We start from the raw sequence: 21,733 nt of genomic DNA, 5'->3' as shown, positions 1-21,733 counted from the left end.
TAATTGCATTCGCAGTTTTATCAGTATTATTATCTTATGTCATACTTTTCAAGAAAAATATTTATATAAATATTTTCCTCTTATTGCACATATTTTCATATTTATTTGAATAATTTTTTGGTAATAAAATATACAATTTAGATAATAAGCAACCATCAACTTATAATAACATTAAATAATTTACATAATTTTCATTAAGGATATTAAAAATATATTTATTGTCCATAAATGAACTATTTTAAATGTAATGGTTTATAATTTAATATATTCGAGTGCTTATCAGAATGCTTTTTAAGGGCATTGGCGTATAAGTGTATTCCCTCTGAGCAACTTGACCGATTCAGTTCGCATTCATCCAATATATTTGTTTTGTCGATACGATATTTCATAGCTACGTCATTCAAAAAATACTTCTCGTCAAATTTTGCGCTTTAAAAGCCATTTCCCCCCCCCTCCTCCCGCCTTTTCCTTACGCTGCGTCACATTTTGGAACCATCTTTGCAAATAAAAGGTTTTTCATATAAAATGATAGAAATGTAGGTACATTTCGGAAACTCGAAAGTATAAAAGTCAATATCACGAAAAGGGAGGGAAAGGGGGTAGGGAAGGGTCACAAACTAATTTAAGGAGCTTCTTCTAAATGCAATTACGAACAAAATGAGCTGTGTTTAAAGTTTGTTTATCGTAAAGTGTTGTAAGTACATGAATTATTTTTGAAGAAATCATTCGGCAAAATGGGCGGCAAACTGCTAGTTATCAATAAAATCAAAAATAAAAAGCTTCTTGTAGACTTGACCACGTTTTTAAAAAAAAACAATGTAATACAAAATTTAATCAATTATATTAAATTTTTATAATTTCTGACTCAGTTTTATGATACAATCTTACTAAAAGCATATTTCGTAACATGTTATTTTACACCATTTCATAAAAGTTAATATTTTGTAACAAGCAATACACAATTTTATGACCATTGCAAAATAATGAAATTTATGAATTATAGAAGTAGAACGGAAAATAATAGATATTTTATTGTACGAAATGTAATAATAATGTCCATAAATATTAGTACTTCCATCACCATGATTAGTTTCTAATAAAATGTAGGCTGCATGGAAAATAGGTGAAAAAAGCACTATAAATAAAATGAAAATAGTATGGGAATAGTTCAATAAAATGAAGATTTAAACTACCATCGAAACGGAAGCCTGCATTTTTAAATATAAATTCGTTTTGACATAAATTTGAAGTATACATAGTTAAAAAATATTGAATTCTACTAAGGGGGTATAAAAACATTAAAAACTACCCCTCGCTAGAATCATTTTTTTGAAAATATCTCGAAAACATCCGAAAATATGGAAAAAATTTTAAATATAAAATGTGGATACCAAAATTTTCTATAAAATCATTTCAAATCTTTCATAAGATTTGACAGCCAGGGCCGGATTAACAAGTAGGCAGAATAGGCAGTTGCCTGGGGCCCCCGATTTTAGGGGGCCCCCGAAATCCCCGGGGCTTATCTGTCGATTCGACTCCTGATGTATCGCATGTTGATCAATTGTCTATTATTTTAAGATATGTTTCTCCGAACGATTTTCAACCAGTCGAAAGGCTTATAACTTTTCTTCAGTTGGAAGGTCATACTGGTGAAAGTCTAGCGAATCAAACTTTAAAGTTTCTTATTGAAGACTGTGGTTTAGATATTCAAAATTGTAGAGGACAATCATATGACAACGCATTAAACATGTCCGGAAAGTATAAAGGTGTGCAAGCAAGAATATTGAGTTTGAATGAGAATGCGATCTATGTTCCCTGTTCCGCGCATTCCCTTAATTTGGTTGGAGAGCATGCTGTGAAGTGCTGTTTTTATGCAGTAGATTTTTTCGCCATTATGCAGACATTATATAATTTTTTTTCCGCTTCCACCTATCGTTGGGGCGTATTAAAAAATAAAATAAACAATGAGAAAACTTTGAAGACATTGTCAACTACACGCTGGGAAGCACATTCGAATGCGACGAATGCAGTTTACGATTCATTTGATATCATATTAGAGGCTCTAGAAATCATTGCTGATGATGAATCACAAAATACTGATACTCGTTATGAGGCGACGTGTATCGCGAATAAAATGCAAAAATTCGAATTTGGTTTCATGTTGATTTTATGGAACTCTATTTTGACTGCTATGCGTTCAGTGAGTAAGTCATTGCAAAGTGAAAAAGCAGATTTGCAAACGTGTGCTTTTTTGTACGGATCGTTAGAAGAGAGTTTAGTTTCATTCCGTGAAAAGTTCAATGATTTCGAGGAAAAAACAAAACAATTATTACCTGGTGTAGGTTATACAGAAATCGTAAAACGTACTCGTCGTAGAAAAAAACAACCTAATGACGGAAATGCTCCAGAAGTAGAATTTTCGCCTCGCGATGATTTTAGGACAAAAGGTTTCCTCGAAATCATCGACAATCTTCACAGTGAAATCAAACGACGTGCAAAAGTGTATATGGAAGTTTCAGAGAGATTTGCATTTCTAATCAACTTTTCTCTAAGTGATGGAGACCTCCACGAAGCTATAAATAACTTAGTTCGTTTTTATTCTAGAGATTTGGAAGAATTTTTTATTGAAATGAAACAATTCCAAAGTTACGTGAACTCCAGATACACTGACGCACAAAAAACTCATAGTCATTTGTATAAGATTCTAATGGAAGATCAATTAGCCGATGTATTTCCTAACACAGAAATAGCTCTTCGGATTTTTTTAACATTAATGATCACAAATTGTTCTGCCGAACGATCCTTCTCGCAATTAAAAAGAATCAAAGCTGCTGAAAGAGCTACAACGCGACAAGAGCGACTCGAGATGTTAGGTATACTTTGCATTGAGTCAGATTTATTGAACAAAATCGATACTGATGATATAATTGATGAATTTGCCGAAAACAAATGTAGAAAACGACATGTTTAAAATGTAGATAGTAATTTTATTGATATTATTACATTGGGACCAGTGGCGGATTTACCAGCAGGCTGAGTAGGCTGGAGCCTAGGGCGGCAAATTTTAAGGGGCGGCAAATTTAGTTCATAAATTTTTTATTTCGATTGACAAAATTTAGAAAAAATTATAATACACACACAAAATAAGAATTTCAAAAATTATAGAGGAATTAAAATATTCAACAAAAACCGAAATATAGTCCTATATACAGTGCTAAATAATAAATATAGCGTGGCGATACCAACGAGAAATTCACGTCTCCTATTTAGTTCAAAAACAAGAGAAAAGTCACTTTTGATGTTTGCGAATTCAAAGTGTCGCAAAATAGTATTGTAATGCTTTTATAATTTGACTTGAATTATAATACTAATAAATAATTAAGAAAGGATATATTTATTGTGTTGTTTTGTAACTGTAAGTGTAATAATAAATATTTATCAACGTTCGCCAAATCTAGATTTTTTGTGTAAGCTTTATTCCTATTACATAAGTATTGTATAGTTTTAACACATACCTTAACTTACTTTAAAATTGGTACATGTTTGAGATATTTTTTGCATAAAATATTGTTTTTTGATAATTCTTTGCTGTAAAAATAATCAAGGATCTAACACGGTACCATAGTTCTCGATGATACTAACCATACGGGAAAAGTTGATGTAATGAGGATAATGGAGCACAAATCATAAAGTTGCAATTTTATTGATAGATAATTGATATGATTGTGAACTAAGATATCAAAATTTAGAGGCGGCAAAAATTGAATAGCCTACGGGCGGCAAATCTCTAAATCCGCCACTGATTGGGACAATAAAATTTTTATGAAAGATAAAAGTTTGTATTTTTTAATCGAAAAAAGAAGGGAACGGACGTGAAAAAAAAGGGCCCCCAAATTGATGGTTGCCTAGGGCCCCGTTGAGGGTTAATCCGGCCCTGTTGACAGCGAATTGTTCATTACCATAGAACTGAAAAACGTTATTTTTGGGACCTTTTTCGATTTTCCGAGGGGAAATATTTTCATATTTTATGTGGCGAAGTTATAAATTAGATTTGTTCATTGCAAACATTTCGGTTGATATCTACATTTTGATTTAAAAATCTTTTCCATATTTTCATATGTTTTCGAGATATTTTCAAAAAAGTAATTTTGGGGGTAGTTTTATTGGACTAGAAGGTCGTAAACATTGGTTATACTTTTGGCTTAATTTTTACTAAAATCTGATGAAATGTGTTTCTTCGGTATCAAATATCATTATTCACATTAAGTAAGGAAATATTTGTAAATAGGCAACTTGTATTACATAAATGTAAGTGTTTGTCCAATAATGGATAAACTATTATACATGTATAACTTATACGTAGTACAAGTTGCCTACTTATTAATTTTGGTCAAATTATTTATTTATTTTATTTAAGGTCGCTTTTAACGTCTAGGTCATTAACGACCGCAGAGATTTGGTCAAATTAATAAATAGTAAATTTTTATTTGTCTGTCTGTCCATCTCTTGAATAACTTTCCTTTTTTGAAAGAATTTGGAAAATCCAAGCACATTGTTACAAAAGTCTGAAGAAAGGCCAGTTTTAACGCTCCAGCCTCTTTTTTCTTCGGATGCGAAATTTTAATTAATTGTTACGGAGATTCTCAATTAAACTTCAAGATAGCGAACTAAAAAAAAAATAATTTTAAAAAGGGAAATAAAAAATCTTATTGACTTCTGATAAACTTCTTTATTAAAATAATCCGAACTTAAATTTATACATCAATTTCAACACTTAGGTACATTAAATAACCTTTTTTATTACAGAAAAGAGTTGCTAATTTCATTAGTTATCGTATTCGATCGCATTCGATGTCGGTATAAGATGTGCTCTTTTGAAACTAACATTTTTCGTTTAGACCATTTTCCTCGATTAAATTTATTTATCGATCTTTAAGTATATGTCAACTTAAAAAAAAAGGACACCCTGTAGTAATCTCGCAGCAGTATCTTGTACTATATACTATGTACTTTCTACAACGTATCTTTGCTATGAATTCTTAGTTTATGTGAAATTAATTCATATTTCCGTTTAAATGTTTTATCACAAAATCCACATGAAAAAGGTTTTTCATCAGTATGAACGAGTTTATGTTTAGTTAAATACTTTTTCAGATTAAAAGCTTTATGACAAACTTCACACGAGTGCGGTTTTCCGCCAGTATGAATCAGTTTATGTTCAATTAAGCTCCTTCGCTGAGTAAACGTTTTGTCACAGATATCACATGAATAAGGTTTTTCTCCAGTATGAGTTCGTTTATGTTCAATTAAACCGGTTTTATGATTGAATCTTTTATCACACTCATCACATGAAAAAGGTTTTTCTCCAGTGTGAGTTCGTTGGTGCACAATTAAAGTATATTGTTGAATAAATGTTTTATCACAAATATCACATGAAAACGGTTTTTCTCCAGTATGACTGAGTTTATGTTTAGCTAAACTCTGTTTCAGCGTAAATGGTTTATCACAAGTTTCACATGAAAAAGGCTTTTCTCCAGTGTGAATTCGTTTATGTCCAATTAAACTCCTTCGCTGTCTAAACTGTTTATCACAAACTTCACACGAAAAGGGTTTTTCTCCGGTATGAATTCGTTTATGTCGATTCAAATTCTTTTTCCAAGCAAAAGTTTTATGACCAACTTCACATGAAAACCGTTTGTCTCCGTTTTGAGAGTGCTGATCGCTTAAAACATTTTCATCTAATATTTCATCTTTAACTATTAATTCTGTATGCAGTTGTTCAAGTTTAATATTTTCATAAACACTGTCTTCTAGTATTTCTTCTTTAATTAGTTCTTGTTCTAGTTTCATTCCATCACTTTCTAGCTCTGTTTTTAGTTCTTCTTTAATGCGATATTCACTGATAAACAAGTGATTGCTCACGTCCTGAAAGGAACTATTTGCCATTTTCTTAACGTGTTGAATTCACAATTTCACAAATAAAGAATATACATTTGTCAAAAATTTATACTCCAGGTCGTGGTTATTTTTAACCTAATACAAGATTAAATTACAAGAATAACTTTTAATATGCTAGGTACCCTCCATACTATGCTTATAAGATAGGCCTCTGTATACGCAAGTAAGATCGTCCGCCATTTATATGCTTATGTCAGATAGACAAAATATGTTCTCAAATACTATTTTTAAGTAAAGGTAAATATTTTTAATTAATAATTTATTAATTATGCAAATTTTACACAAAAATGAATATAATTAATATTTTATGTCAATTTTTCAGAACTTTTGATACAATCACAGATTATAGATTATAAAATTAAAAATTATAATCTGTGGATACAATAAATAAATTATTAATTAATAAAACTTATCTTGTTAATACTATTTGAAAATATTTAGTATATTCTATTTTACAAAAGTAGGCCAGAAAAATAAAGGTTTTTCTGTTTAAAAATTCAAGTGAAGTTTTTTCTCCGGGATTATCTTTATTCGGATGCAAGAAATGGTCGCGAAAATGGGTTTTTTTCAAATATCTAGTAAACTATTAAGTTTATTGCAGTTTTTATCACAATTTTTGACTATACATTTGTCTTAGTAAAACAAATTTCCGACAATTTTTGTTTGAAACTTTTTTTCATAAGGTTAATGGTTTCCGATAAATCGTTTTTTTACATATATATGGCGTTAATTATCGCAACTCCGGAACTTTTGAGACTGCGAGTTGGTAGAGTCTTAAAGTAGATGCCGAAACCTTTCTTTTTTTAATTTATTCTTCTGCCTTTGAATAAATTTATGATATCGATATCGATATCTTTTTTCAATTATTTTGAGCGGCCTATTTTTAAAACAGGTCATTGGCTACGTAAATTTTTATAATATAGAGATAAGACGTAAGCAGGCGGGTTAATATTGATTTCACAAGTGAAATTTTTTATTATGATATCTTGCCGCAGTTTTTGAGCAATTAAATTATAGAGTATCAAATTGAAAAGTACATCTACAAATTTATAGATGTACAAATTTGTTTACTTCGCCAATTGTTTACATTTGACATGACTGAGAAATCATTTTCTGACTTCCTGTTCAAAATCGCTTTGGTAAAAGTTGTTTTTTAACAATAAATTATGAATAAAGTAAACATTTCGTTATTCTCCCACAGACATCACGAAATGAGTTACGAAAATTATTAGTCTATATTTAATATATGTTTATAATTGAAGCTTTACTGCGCAGAACCCACGATGACATTCAAAATTTCAAATTTTGTAAATTACAAAATTGACAGCCGTAGTAAATAAGAAAGAAGAAGATTAAATAATTTTTTGTAATGGCTTTTGAGAAAAGTATTTATGATTTAGCTTATAATGGTGACTTTCAATCGGTTATGTCAGCTTTGGATGAATCGCCAAAAGTTATTACCACTCCAGATAGTGTAAGTTTTTTAAAGTTTTTGTTAACCTCAAAGTAATGATTTTATTTTCTGCTGTAGAATGGAAGATTGTTAATTCATTGGTCTAGTTTGGGAGGACATGAAAATATTGTCAATTATTTGTTAGAACATAAATCGCCAGTAGATCCTTTAGATGATACCGAAATGACACCTTTAATTTTAGCAGCTTCCGCAGGTAAAGAAAACATCGTCCGAATTCTTATAGGAGCTGGAGCAGATATTAATCATCAAAACAACCAAGGGCATTCAGCCTTACAGTATGCTAGTTCTAAAGGATGGAAAGAAGTAAGGTTTCGTTCAAAATACTCAAAGATTTATATTTTTCTTACAAAATGAAATACTTTATAGATAACAGAAATGCTACTGAAAAATAATGGAAATGTAAATATTAGTGACGTTCGAGGAGCTACACCACTTCATCGAGCTGCTTCTAAAGGAAATACAAGCATTGTTAAACTGTTACTTGACCATCCTGGTGGTGTTAATGTGAACGCCAAAGATTGCTATGGAAACACACCTTTGTAAGTAGTGCCTTTCCAAGTTTTACCTTTTTTAACAGTTTGGTGTGGAACGCCTAACAAATCTTCAGTGCTCTACCAGTTACAGGAGAACTACTAATAAATCCGTTTAGCTAATTACTGTATATCAAACTTGCTCCGTTTTGGTGCAATACGGCATCATTTTAGATAAATTTAAACGAAATGGATATACTGACACTATCGGCGTTTAGCGTGCGTCTCAGGTTAAGATAATTTGGAGTAGTCAATTAGCGTGAACTGTCTAAGTTTATATAGTATCTAAGTTTTTTGAGAAAAAATTAACCGTTTTTCGCTGTGATTGCGTTCATTCACTGATCCAAGAATTGGTCATGTTTTTCATGGGATACACTTAGCTCAGGGCCGCGGATTCTTTGGTTATTCTGTGCACGCTTATCATCTACTCCAAAGTATGTTAATGTGAGACTCACGCTAAGCATACGATAGTGTTCATATAACCTTACCCAAATTTGAAAAAATTGGGGATATTGGTACTGTTTTACAGGAATAAAAATCCAGCTCAATAAGTGATAACAGGGGCGGATCTACTTAAGATCTTTTTGGCTTGCAATCCAGAGCCTCGTGGATACAAAAGACCTGCTTCCATTAAAAACAACAGACAATATTGTGGAAAAAATATCTGAAATTAAAAATTCATTAAATTCACAGTTAAAACAGTTATGCCATAGTCTTACAAGTCTTGCAATGAAATTTTTATCGTAATTTATGAAAAAAAACTTGTTGTTTTCACAAATTGCTTTACATACCATTTTTTTAACGTTGCCAATGACTGACTGTGAAAATGAGAGCTCTTTCTCCAGGATGTCGAATATAGAAAACAAATATACAATAAATGCCGAACTAACGATCATTTCTTTCCATAAATTGCGATTTAACAAGGGTGTTATAATTTGATGAGCAAATAATGGAATTTGCAGCAAAAATGTTTAAAGGTTGCTTTATAATTTATATATCATAATTGCACATAACTTGTCAATTTATTTTTCAAATAACTTCGTACAGTTTCAGTTTTTATATACAAGCACTAAGTCATGTTATATAAATAAAAAATTTGGTTATCCTATTTTTTGACAAAATGGCAATTAGTTGAGCATTTATCCGCCCCTGAATGTTAAGACCTTTTAAAAACACTTTGTATAATACAATAGGCTAGAGAGAAAGTAAATTTTAATGAGCTAAAAAGTAGAAAATACATTATTTTCTCATGACAACTAAATATAAAATGAGAATTTCAATTTCCTGAACATTTTGGTGTCAGATGGGAAATTTATTTTTTAGTTAACCAATTAAAATTTGCTTTTTAAATTCAGTTTTTTTAAAAAGCTTTCCTATAAAAAGTATTATTTAAATAAATAACTATTTTGTTACTAATATATTTTTAAATAATAGGCATTTAGCGTGTGAAGAAGAACGACTTGAAGATGCAAAAATGCTTATATCACATGGAGCAATACTTGATGTACAAAATAAAGAAAAAAAGACACCATTGGATTTGTGTAGTCCACAACTTGCAAGAGTTTTAAAGGAATTCGCTAATAAGTAACAAAATTTCTACACAATTAATTAATTGATTATTTTTTTTATTAATAAATAATTTTTTTAGTTTACGAACATATATCCCAAATCCTCCTTCTAATCCAAATATTGTCGAGCTATAGGTGCCTTAAAAAACCGCAATTTTAATAAAATGAAATGTGAATTTGTATTTCCCAATATGAATGCCCTTTGTCACCTAAAATCTTTAATTTATTAGTTATAATGCCATTACTTTGGATAATTTTGTACTGGTTGTTCTAATCATTAAATCGAATTATTAATAAATTTAAAGAAAATTAAAATAAACTATTAAACGTTCTTATTTATTTTTCTAGAAAAATTCGTACTCCAATTTAGATAGATCCTTATTTTATTTAAAAGGTATTTTCTCGATTTTATACCACCATTAAGTGGTACATAGTGCCATCTTTGAAATACAGCTGAAACTAATAAGATTTCATTAAATGGTATATAGTGCCATCTATGAAATACAGCTCAAACCAATAAGATTTCATTAAGTGGTATATAGTGCCATCTATGAAATACAGCTCAAACTACAAAGATTTCATTAAGTGGTATATAGTGCCATCTAGGAAATACAGCTCAAACTAATAAGATTTCATTAAGTGGTACATAGTGCCATCTATGAAACACAACTCAAACTAATAAGATTTCATTAAGTGGTATATGGTGCCATCTAGGAAATACAGCTCAAACTAATAATATTTCATACATGTTAGTTTGAGTTGTTATGCATAGATGGATTATACGCCACTTAATGAAATCTTATTAGTTTGAGCTGTATGTCATAGATGGCACCATATACCACTTCATGAAATCTTATTAGTTTGAGCTGTATTTCATAGATGGCGCTATATACCACTTAATGAAATCTTATTAGTTTGACGTGTTTTTCATAGATGGCACTATATACCACTTAATGAAATCTTATTAGTTTGAGCTGTGTTTTATAGATGGCACTATATAACACTTAATGAAATCTTATTAGTTTGAGTGAATATTCATGATGACATTACATACCACTAAAGTTGCAACTTTTTTTATCTCCTATTTCAATAAAACTCAGTATATAAGGTAATTTTCACCCAAAAAGTACAAAAATCGGATGCATTTGACGACTGATCGAATAGTTTTTGAGATATGGACTAAAATCTATCCAATATTGCGATATCTCATAAACTCTGCATCCAATCATACACTTTTATGAAATTTACTCAGCTTTTAAAAGCATGGATAAGAAAATAAAAAACAGAATTAAAAAAATAATACAAACAATAAGATTTTAATAAATTTTATTGAATCCTAATGCAAGTTATACAAATTGTTCTTAACCTTCCCCAGAAAAAAAATTGACAAAAAGAATATATAGATTTTTTTTAAATATATACAAATATTGGTACACTGATAAAAAAAAAAATATTTTATACAAAAAAAAGGTTTCTTACGAATACTACAAAATACATTACGAAAAAATCGCAGCAGAAAAAAAACGTTTTCTTTATATTTTTAAAAACAAAGTCTCATCTAATTCATTATTTTCTTACAAAAAGTAAGTTTTCATTTAAAACATAAATAATTTCGTAAAAACAATAATAATCCATAATTACGCGGAAAAACTCAGTAAAAATTACAGTGTCAAGCATGCTTTCTTTTATTTCTCAAAGAATATCTTCTAATTTTAATTATTATATTCTTTCTTTATTTACTTTTTTTTTTGGAATGTGGGGAAAATTCGAGAAAATGATAAAAAAACTTAAAATAATCAAAAAAATCTTATCATTTCCACAATACAAAAATGCTTAAATGCAGACGATAAATAATAAATCGTTATAAAAACACAAAAATGGTATAAATATGAAAAGAAAATTAATTTAAATAAAAAGAAAATTATTTAAATCAAAAAAATAATTGCTTGAAGCTTTTTTTCTCTCCTGTCTTCTTTTTCTTCGACATATAAAGCATACCCAGCATTTTTCTTTGAATTTTTTAATTTATATATCTAATATCTAATTTTAAAATATGAATTGTCGTATCAAAATATCTAAGATTACTGTTTTTCAGTAAAAAGAATTACCAAAATTGATTGAGTTTATAAAATATGTATTAAATGCACAAAATACATCTAAAATTGAAATAAGGCATCTTTTTGTATTAAAAATTATTATAAAATTTATTAAATTAAAATATAAGTTCATAATTATTGTTGATATTTCGTTTTTTTTTTAAACACCCTTCTTTATTAGTAATCTTTTTACCTATTTTTAGTTAGTATAAAATTATAGCCAAGGTTATCTTTTTATAATCACATTCGATATTAATGAAAACTACCCAAAAATGCTAAAAAAAATTATTTTAAAATAAAGCTTGTTGAATAAATTAAAATTCATCATTTCTAATAATTCATTAATATCGATTCTATTATTATAAAATTATGCTTTTGGCTTAATTGGTTTCCGTTAGCAAAATATATTAATATTATTATTATTATATGGCTAAGTACTATTTTTTTTAATTAAATAATACAAAATTGAGAAGCTAAATCCTCACATTCGTATAAATATTTTCAGCAAAAAATGTGAAGTATTTTCTATTTAATTTTTTGCTTTTTTTTTTTGCTAAAAAATACTCTTGTTTTTCTTTTTTTGTAGTATTTGTTTTAAAAGCGTTTCCTTTATGTACATTCATCAGTAAAATATTATATGAAGCACATTTAGTTGAGGCCATCTTCACCATCCATGGTATCATCTTGAGTTGTTGAATCATCCCCTGATCCGCCGCCACCACCACCAGAGGGGATTGAACTTCGAAGACGCGAAGAAGAAAGACCCATACTGGGACCTGTGCGTCTATATATATACAAATATTTATGGTTAATGTTTTATTTATTATCAAAATTTGTTTTTAAAAATGTTCTAATATAAAAAGTTGTTAGTAATGAACAAATTAATATGCTAATATAGAATATCCAAAAGTCATTGCACCAGTTTGATATAATGGATGCTTCTTTTTTATCTATGCCTGCTCAAGCCAACAGTCAGTCATATTGCCGCTGAGCGAGCAAAACACGACACCAACATTGATAAAAAAACATCCAATATATCAACCTTAAGTTATTTTATTTAAGTCATTAACTAAGTTCCATTTTTATTCAAACGAAGTTTTAAAATTCATTATTAAAAATACAACAAAATATAACGAAACGTAATCCAATGACTTTTGGAAATCCTATGCAATGCTGAATAGTAATATTTATATTTTTCGTTAAAAAGTTACATTAGTAAAATTCCCAAAAGCCTTGTTCACTCAGTTTGTATATTTTAGTACTAACAAGTTATTTATTACCAGACGTTATATTACCAGACTTTAAAAAATATTAAATATGAGTGAAAAAGACTAAAAGGCTTCATTTTAAGTTATTATCTAGTTTTTTGATACATTTTTTTATTGTTTTATTATAATAGTTTTAATACTTGTGTTAGGCATATCAAATTTTACTTAAAATAAAGATTTTTATTCAACACTGTACAATTTAAACAAAATAAAAGCAAATAAGCTTTAAAAATTTCCTAATCAAAATAAGCCAAACCTCATGCAAGTAAATTCTAAATTGATTTTTTTTAGTTACAAAATACATATTTGAAGGCGGACAAAAAACACGTACTTAAGAATAAATTATTATTAGACTGAAAGATGATTTTACTGGAAGATTTTTTTGTTTATGCTTCCGATAAAGAAAGATTTTTATTTATCTACGCTCGTAAGAAAAGAAGTACTTTTCATACTGAATATGCGTGGGAAAAATAGTTCATTACAGCCCTAGTTTGATTCTTTGCCCAAAGGCGAGAAGGGCTTCCATATTTTAGGGTACAATTGAGAATGAAATAATCGACATAGCCATGCACGGTTCCTCAAATTTTCCATTAATGATATTAGTAGTTTTTACATGTCTTTATCGGAGGCATCATAATTGAGAACACCGTCGAATAAGATATATCGCCATCTTTCAGTCCTTATTGATTGATAATTCAAAGCATACCACTAATTTAAATGAAGTTAACATATAGATATTAATAAATCGTCATTTCAAAAAGGTATGCAAAACAAATTCACCATTTACAATAATATTAGACAATTCATTAAATATTCCAATTAAAATTGAATACCCATACCCAGCTCAAACCTATTAATAAAAAGTTATTTTAATTTTCAATCAACACGCTAAAATTGTATAGTTATAGTATTTTCGTTTCTTTGCTTTCAATAATAGTAGGGGATCCCAAGAGGAGATTTTAGTAACTCGAGCGCGTCTGATAAACATATGAGGGATTTCTTGGACTTTCCTAAGTACCTTCACCAAATATTAGCTCTAAATATAGTGACGCACACGTAGAATAGACGATCAGATTGGTAAAATAATCGATAGGTGAATTAACTCGAGCGCGTCAGGTTAAGATATGGTGGGTTGTTAATTACATGCTAGAAAGTGTACATTTCAATAATGTGACGATTTAAGCATGGCGCAAGGAATTGGGAAGCAAAAAAAAAACGTTACTCGACCGCTGTCAATATTTTTTTATTTTGAAGGGAAAATTCAAGGAATACAAAAAACGTATAATATAACCTCAGATTAAAAGATTTCCGTTATCAGAGATACGTGGAAGTATTACAGTTTCAATATCTGACGCGCTCGAGTTACTCCATGGATCTATTTTTTTTTTAATTTTCTAAAGCCTGTAAGTACCCCGCCTATTGTATAGGATATACCCCCGCCTACTGTATAGGATATACCCCGCCTACTGTATAGGATATACCCCGCCTACTGTATAGGATCTTTTTTGTTAAAATCATCTACGCTACAAAATTCAATAGGGCTCGACAACGCTCGAGATACTACACATTTAGCATCGTAGGCTCCCCTTCCATAAACATTTCTACTACAAATCTTATAAAAGCTATTTGGTGATTTTACTACAACATAAATGATATTTTTAGTATAAAGCACATGCATTAAATAAGCTTTATTGTTATATGCAAGCCTATTTCAAGGAAAACTTCCCGAATTCGTAAACTTTTCAAAAAGGAATTAATGTTTTTTGTTAATTTTATTAATAAAAAGCAAAGTAAATTTTACTGATATTAACCGATCTAAAAAAAGGTTAAGTTCTCCGTTTTACTCTTAGATCCGAATGCGCGAAAATTTCGGTTCGAATTTCGCTGATGCACGCTCGCTCTTCATTTTAACCTTTTGCGATGTGTTAACTACTGTTAAAAGAAAGCTTGTTAAGAAAAACCCTAACGATGAGATATATTTTCTATAAAGCAAAGAATCGAATCTATTTAAAAAAAAACACACAAATTTCATTTATATATAATTTATAAGTATTACGTAAACTCTAAATAACCAACGACAACCTAAATTACCTACGTGTTTTGTCTAGATGACGACGAAGACTTCCTGTACGTATTAAAGCATGCAACAAAAAAAACAACACCACACACCATGTAAATAATAAAAGTGCACCACCCCAGTTATTAGTAAGTTATCAAAAATAATAAAAGTAATATAAAAAGATGTAAATATATTGAATTGTTTACCTCAATTTGCTTTTGAGATTATTGATTTCTCTAGACATAGATTCATGTGATTCAATCATTTCCTCGAATTCTCTTTGAACTTTTCGTTTGGCTGTTTTCTCTCTACTAATTTCATCCTCAGCCTCATCTAACTGTCTCTTTAATGTTTTCACTCGAGCATTCATCTTCTCAACTTGTTCTTTGTATTGATCAGCATGCCGTCTTTCATCTTCCACTTGTAACAATATTTCTTTTAATCGTTTATCTAATTTCCTAGTTGTCTTTTGTTGTGCGAATCGTTCTTTTGCTTCAACATCAAGTTGTTCTTCCAAATTACTTATTTTACTTTCTAATGCTGCAATTGTTGCTTTCGTACGTGTACGTTGTGCCGTTTCTAATTCTGCTAATTTAGCTTTTAATTCTTTATTTTGACGATCTAATAGTACCCGTGATGATTCCAATTTTTGTGTTTGAGAACGTTCTGCTGCTAAATCTGTGCTTAATTGATCAATTGTCAGTTGTGCTTTACGTGTTCTATCAAGTAATACTTCGTTATTGCTTTGTTCCTCTTCAATATCTTCTTCCAATGTTACAATTCGGGCTTCTAATCGGCGTTTTTCATCTATTAATAATGTTGTTTTACTAGTATTTGAATTGACTTCTTCTTGTAGTTCATCTCGTTCGCCTTCAGCAGCACGTCGATTTCTTTCTGATGCTGCAAGATCTTCTGTTACTTGTAATAATTCTGCTTCAAGTAATTTTAATCTACGTTCAGTTTCTTTACTAATTGCAGAGAGTTCATCACGACTTGCTCGCGCTTCTTCCGCATCTCTTTGAGCATCCTTACATTGAGCTTGTAAACGTTTCAATTGTTTTAGAGCATCTTCTTTTACTTTACTGTGCATTTCTAATTGAGCTTCCATTTCTTTTAAGTCGCCTTCTAATTTCTTACGTAAAGCCATCGCAGCAGTTCGTTGTTTACGTTCTTCATCGAGTTCTGATTCTAGATCGCGTAATTGTTTATTTAAACCACGTCGTTTTTCTTCAGCTTGCTCTTCTTTAGCTTGAATATCTCTCTCAAACTGTGCTCGTAATGCTTGCATATTCACTTCTAAGCGTAGTTTAGCATCTTCTGTTAATTGCAATTCATCTTCAAGCTCTTCATTCTGTGATCGTAATTCTGATAATTGACCTTCTAGTGCACGTTTAGTTTTTTCCAATTCATGAACATTTTTATCTGCTGTTCCTTGGCTATTGACTAAATCGTCTAGCTCACCTTGTAACTGTCTACGAACTCGTTCTAGTTCTTCAAGTTTTTCACTGGCTTCATCTAATTCACGTGTAAGTGACAATACTCTTGTTTCTTTTTCTCTAGCTTCTCTTTCTGCTGCGTCTCTTTCTTGAGCAATTTGTTCACTAACTGCTTTTTCTTCCGCTAAAACTTTATCGAATATTTTTTGTTTCTTTTCTAGTTCAACAAGTTTTGATCGTTGAACTTCCAGGTCAATGTTTGCATCTTCCAATTCAGCTTGAATCTTTTTCTTACCTAAAAACGAGTTAATGAGTTGATTATTATTATCAGGGTTATTTAATATTTGCTAACAAAAAATGCTACAGGGTGCATATTTATCGTGCCTGTTATAAAAAGATTAAAGCTTGGCGGGAACGAATTAAGGATATTTACTAGCCACTTTCGAAGTATGGGAAACCTGATATTGAATGTTTAAATTCAAAACAATGAGAGAAAGTTTTTATTTAGGTCTACAATAGCCTAAATTTCAGGTCGATTTTTAGATCAGATTTCAGTTCAAAGAAATTGGTCTAAGGGTCGCAATAAAGATTAACGATGAGCTTAGATTTTTTTCATGAAGAATGTTTCATTTAAAATTTAAAAGCTCAAAATGAGATGGACAAACTCATTTATGCAAAACTCATGCTTATTAAACTCAAAGAGTTAAAAATATTCACGTTTTGAATATATTTTATTTCGAGTGTTTGTATTTCCTTATTGATATTAAATTAAAATTTGTACTTACTTTTGTCTAATTTATCATTAGCAGCTTGTAATTCTTCAACTTGTCTCTGGAGAGCCTCTAAATCTTTTAATAATTTCTTTCTAATTTCTTCAAGAGCATTAACTTGTTCACTTTCTTCATCTGCACGCTTTTTAGCTTCAGCCAATTGCACAGTTAAAGCGGTTACTTGTTTTTCTAAATTACGCTTAGCTTCTTCTTCTTCCTCGATTTGTTCATGCAAAGCTTCTTTATCAGATTCTAACTGGCGTAAACGCGAACTTAAGGCTAATTTTTGTTGAGTTTCTTCTTCTAATGCCTGTTGCGCTTCAGCTAATTGTGCTTCAGCAGTTCCTTGAGTTTTTGATGCAGCTGCTGCTCGCAGTTCAGCTTTTTCAAGTTGTTGAGTTAATGATTCTGTTTCATTTTGTAATTTAACTAACCTTTCGGATAATTCGCTGCGTGATCTTTCAATTTCGGACAATTTTGCTTGTACTTCTGCCAATTGAGCTTCTGCTTGTTTACGACGCCGTTCACTTTCTTGTCTATTAGCACCTACACTTCGTAATTCAGTTGCTAAATCAGCATTCTCTGCTTCTAAGGTTTGTTTCGCCTTTTCTAAACCAACTTTAGCTTTACGCAGGGCTTCTAATTGCTCATTGACAGCAGCAAGCTCTTGTGTATGCTTATGCCGCATGTCTGCTAAGGTTACTTCATGCACTTGGGTTTCTTCTTCTAATGTTTTTTTCAAAGTTGCAAGTTCTTGTTCACGTTTGCTTCTTAATTCTTGTTGGGCGGCAGTTGTATCCAATGAATCTAGTAGTTCATTTTTAAGCGCTTCTAGTTCTTCATTTAAATCTCGTTTAAGTTTTTCAGCTTTACTACGAGCTGCCTTTTCTGCTTCCAAATCTTCTTGAAGTTCGGCTAGTTGCGATTCTAATTCACGAAGTGCTTTTTGAGCTTGAGATTTTGCAGCACCTTCTTCGTCTATTCGAACAAGTGCTTGAGTTAACTCTTCCTCACGTTTACCTAATGCCGTTTGCATTTCCTCAAGTTGTGCTCTACGTTCAGATAATTGTTCACGTAAATCGTTTACTTCTGTTTCTACTTTTCGCTTAGTACGGTCTGATTCTTGTCGTTGTTGGTGATCTTTACGAATTCGTTCTTCTAATTCAGCAATACTTGATTCATGTTTAGCCTTAAGTTTAGCAAGATGTTTTGCCTTTTCTTCTTCTTCTGCTAAAGTTTGTGATAAATCAGCAGCGCGTTCTTCTAATACTTTTTTCTCTTTGATCAATTTTTGGTTAGAATCTTCACTAAGAGCTAACTCTTCTTCAAGTTTCTTTAAACGTGCATCACATTGAACTTTTTCCAATTGAAGTTTTTGCCTAGCCGCTTCCTCCTCTTCCAATTGATCTTCTAAATCTTGGATGGTTGTTTGTAATTTTTTCTTATCACTCATTAATGCTGCGGCTCTTTCCTCTTCTTCTTCAACTCTTACCTCTAAATCATGAAGAATTTCTTCTAATTCTTGTTTCCTAGCAGCTAAACGTACTCTCATTTCCTCAGCTTCTGCACACAATTCAGTTTCGGCTTGTAATTGTTCAGAAAGTTGAATTTTTTCTTCCATTGCTTGTTGGTATTTCCGTTCATATTCTTGAGCTGTTTTTTCGTGAACTTCTAATTTTTCCTTTACATGTCGTAACTCATCTTCTTTTTGCATTAATTTTTCTTCATGTTTTGTTACTTGGAGCAAAGGTTTTACTTTAGTATATAATCGCCACCATTGCCAATTTCGTAATTTTAAGTACGCTGCACAATTTCTTTGAATAATACGAATAGCGTTTAATTGTTGGACACGTTTTTGATAATTTCTTCTAGCTAAAAATCCACGACAGAAAGCTTGGAAGTTAACAATCAAATCGGATATCTTGAAATCACGTTCTTCTTCCAAATGCGCCAATACTCCAGCTCGGAAGAATATTTTTGATTGACCAATTCTGTATAAATTAGAATCTAACTCTAAGGTTTCAATCATTTTTTGACAAGCCTTTTTACCATCCATAAAACCTTTTGATATTACATCTGGTGTTAATAGTTCGTATCGTTGACGGAATTCTTGGAAAGGTATTCGATTGGGGAAACCTTGACGACAAATACGAATACCTTCCAGTACACCATTACATCTTAATTGATCAAGAACTAAAGCAGCATCAATTTTTCCAGCACGTTTTTCATGATTAGGTATTATACAACGTACGAAATTTGGATTTGTATTACGCAATGTATCCATTAGATTCGCTAATTGACCTTTATATAATGCGGAAACAGTTCTGAACATACCCTTAGCTCTGCCTACAATTTCGGAATCTTTCCAAATATGTACGACAAATGGATCGGATGAGTTTTGTAACAATGATACAACATTTTCATTTAATGGATCCATATTTTTAACTAACCATTTTTCAGCAGAATAATCTACTTTACCAGCATAATGGATAATTGCAAAATCTGCATTTCCTCGAAAATCAGCTTTCATGAATTTAGGATGTACTGAATGGGCACAAAGTAATTTTTCTACAAATGTTTTATCGGTGGTTGTTGGCAATAGACATTCATCGTCTAATAAAGCCATAATTCCCATTGGTTTATCGATTAAATCGATTGTTGGTTGCAAATCTAGCCCGAAATCAATAAATTTCCATTCGATTCCTTCACGTTGATATTCTTCTTGTTCTAATATGAACATGGTATGATTAAATAGCTGTTGGAGTTTTTCATTAGTGTAATTGATACAAAGTTGTTCAAACGAATTCAATTCGAATATTTCAAAACCAGCAATATCCAAAATACCAATAAAACTGGCACCTTGACGTTTAGTTCTACCCAACGATCGATTTATTCTAGTTACGAGCCATCTAAACATACGTTCGTAACATGCTTTGGCAATGGCTTCAACAGCAAATTCAACTTGTTCTTTGGTTTGTGATTTTTTAACAAAATCACGACCAACTTTTATATTTGGTGTCAAGAATGCTGTTGTCATATGTGTCACAGACAATCCCAATAGATGTGCTATTTTTTGAGCTACAGTATTATCTGGTAAAATTGCTTGATCTGATTTTCTATCTTGTTTAAATTGCATCATACCAAATAACATTACAGCAGATACAATACGAAAGATGGCACTGAAATCTTCTTGTGTCATACCCATTATATTCATTGATTTTACAGTTGCTTGAAATTCGGCTTCATCGTCTACACCTGGTACTTGATGAGAATCCGGAGCCAAAAATGGATATGCCTTTAAATCTTCTAAGATGAATTCCTCTGTAATAAATGAATAGAAAAAATTAGTAAATATCCATAAGTTTAAAAAATAAAAATCAAACTTTAATGGAAGTCCTAACGAAAATGCTTTTCAAATAGACATTATCGAATTTTTAAATGAGAAAGTAATATATTACAAATAATTACTTCATTAAAAATACTTAATAGAATTTCGAAGTTAGAACTTTTTTTACTCGTGGTGCTGTCATCTTAACCTTAAAATTCCATAACTTTTAATTTAAAAATTCTTCAGACTATTATAATTTGATTTTCGGTGAAGCGTAAATTTATTATTAAAATATAACTTACTTCGTTGTTCGGGAGATGCGCCCGCTAATAGTTGATAGAAAATATGGAAGGTTCGTTCATTTCGTGCTTGTCGAATAGCACGTGACTTTTCAAGTAGATACGTTTCAATATTTGCTCCAGCAATATAACCAGAAGCATCGAAATTAATGCGAATAAATTTTCCCTAAAACAAATCGTTTTATTAAGATTAGAATGAAGAAATATTTTAAACTGCTCCAGTACATTATTGTTACGAGAAAATTAAAAAATTTTTCAAGTAATTTTCAAAAATCAGTTAAAGCCACAATATTTCAGCACTTTGAAAAATATCAATCAGTGCGCAAGGATAGTTTTTCATCATAAATGTGTTGAAGCTTAAATAGTTTTAAGGAGCAGTGTGAATAGAAGATTTATACTTACAAAACGAGATGAATTATCATTTTTAACAGTTTTAGCATTACCAAAAGCTTCAAGTATTGGATTTGCTTGAAGTAATTGTTGTTCTAATCCACCCTAAAAATTAAGAAAAAAATGTTAGTTAATGGCTAAAAAAAATTTGTTTATATTTGTACAAAATTATCAAACAAATTGCAGTTAATTTTCCTGTAGTAAAACGATTGATGTATTTCAATGAAATTAGGACATTGTGAAGAAGATGATTCACAACCAATTTTTCAAAACATTAAAACGTAGCATTCAAAAGCATTTTAAATGAATTCACACAAGCATTCTATAGAAACTCATTTTTTAAAAATTATCTAAACGATTGACATGATTTTGCGAAACTAAAAACAAACGAAATAAAAAACAATTCCTTTTTTCCTAAAATAATACTTACCGAGAATTGTCTGGTAGGGCTCTAAGCGATAGCGTGTAAACAAAATGAAGCCTAATGTTACTAATTTTATTGAAATGTGTACTATATTTTAAAATGAAATTATTTTGAGATCTAAGTACTGTTTTTA

The 21,733-nt window shown here is 30.5% G+C and overlaps 3 protein-coding genes across 4 annotated transcripts in view; 1 reads left to right on the top strand and 2 right to left on the bottom strand.

The window, feature by feature from the left end:
- Positions 1–4,867: 4,867 nt before the first annotated feature.
- On the bottom strand, positions 4,868–6,034 carry LOC123296422 (gastrula zinc finger protein XlCGF8.2DB-like). The gene has a single exon (XM_044877889.1). It carries the CDS (start codon positions 5,944–5,946, stop codon positions 5,014–5,016), a length of 933 nt encoding a protein of 310 aa, XP_044733824.1. The 5' UTR covers positions 5,947–6,034; the 3' UTR covers positions 4,868–5,013.
- Positions 6,035–7,253: 1,219 nt separating this feature from the next.
- On the top strand, positions 7,254–9,849 carry LOC123295618 (26S proteasome non-ATPase regulatory subunit 10-like). Its single transcript, XM_044877029.1, has 5 exons — positions 7,254–7,432; positions 7,490–7,735; positions 7,799–7,971; positions 9,397–9,546; positions 9,611–9,849. The coding sequence occupies exons 1-5, from the start codon at positions 7,328–7,330 to the stop codon at positions 9,663–9,665; spliced, it is 729 nt and encodes a 242-aa protein (XP_044732964.1). The 5' UTR covers positions 7,254–7,327; the 3' UTR covers positions 9,666–9,849.
- Positions 9,850–11,958: 2,109 nt separating this feature from the next.
- Positions 11,959–21,733, bottom strand: part of LOC123296549 (myosin heavy chain, non-muscle) — a 78,077-nt gene continuing 68,302 nt past the window's right edge. For both annotated transcript variants that reach the window (XM_044878066.1, XM_044878065.1), the window contains 5 exons: positions 21,189–21,281; positions 20,790–20,952; positions 17,175–20,480; positions 15,160–16,684; positions 11,959–12,410 (listed from right to left, as the gene is read on the bottom strand). In XM_044878066.1, the coding sequence (XP_044734001.1) occupies positions 12,275–12,410; positions 15,160–16,684; positions 17,175–20,480; positions 20,790–20,952; positions 21,189–21,281 (5,223 nt within the window). In that variant the 3' untranslated portion in view covers positions 11,959–12,274. The remainder of the gene's footprint in view (positions 12,411–15,159; positions 16,685–17,174; positions 20,481–20,789; positions 20,953–21,188; positions 21,282–21,733) is intronic.

Source organism: Chrysoperla carnea, chromosome 3, assembly GCF_905475395.1.
Source record: "Chrysoperla carnea chromosome 3, inChrCarn1.1, whole genome shotgun sequence".
NCBI classification, from domain to species: Eukaryota; Metazoa; Arthropoda; class Insecta; order Neuroptera; family Chrysopidae; genus Chrysoperla; species Chrysoperla carnea.
Note: the sequence above shows the minus strand (reverse complement) of the source record. Positions and strands in the feature narration are given on the sequence as shown.

Coding starts and splice junctions, on each gene's coding strand:
- LOC123296422 (XM_044877889.1), bottom strand. CDS start 5,946: ATGGCAAATAGTTCCTTTCAGGACGTGAGCAATCACTTGTTTATCAGT.
- LOC123295618 (XM_044877029.1), top strand. CDS start 7,328: ATGGCTTTTGAGAAAAGTATTTATGATTTAGCTTATAATGGTGACTTT. Junction 7,433..7,489: donor TTATTACCACTCCAGATAGT/GTAAGTTTTTTA, acceptor TTTCTGCTGTAG/AATGGAAGATTGTTAATTCA. Junction 9,547..9,610: donor TTAAAGGAATTCGCTAATAA/GTAACAAAATTT, acceptor TAATTTTTTTAG/TTTACGAACATATATCCCAA.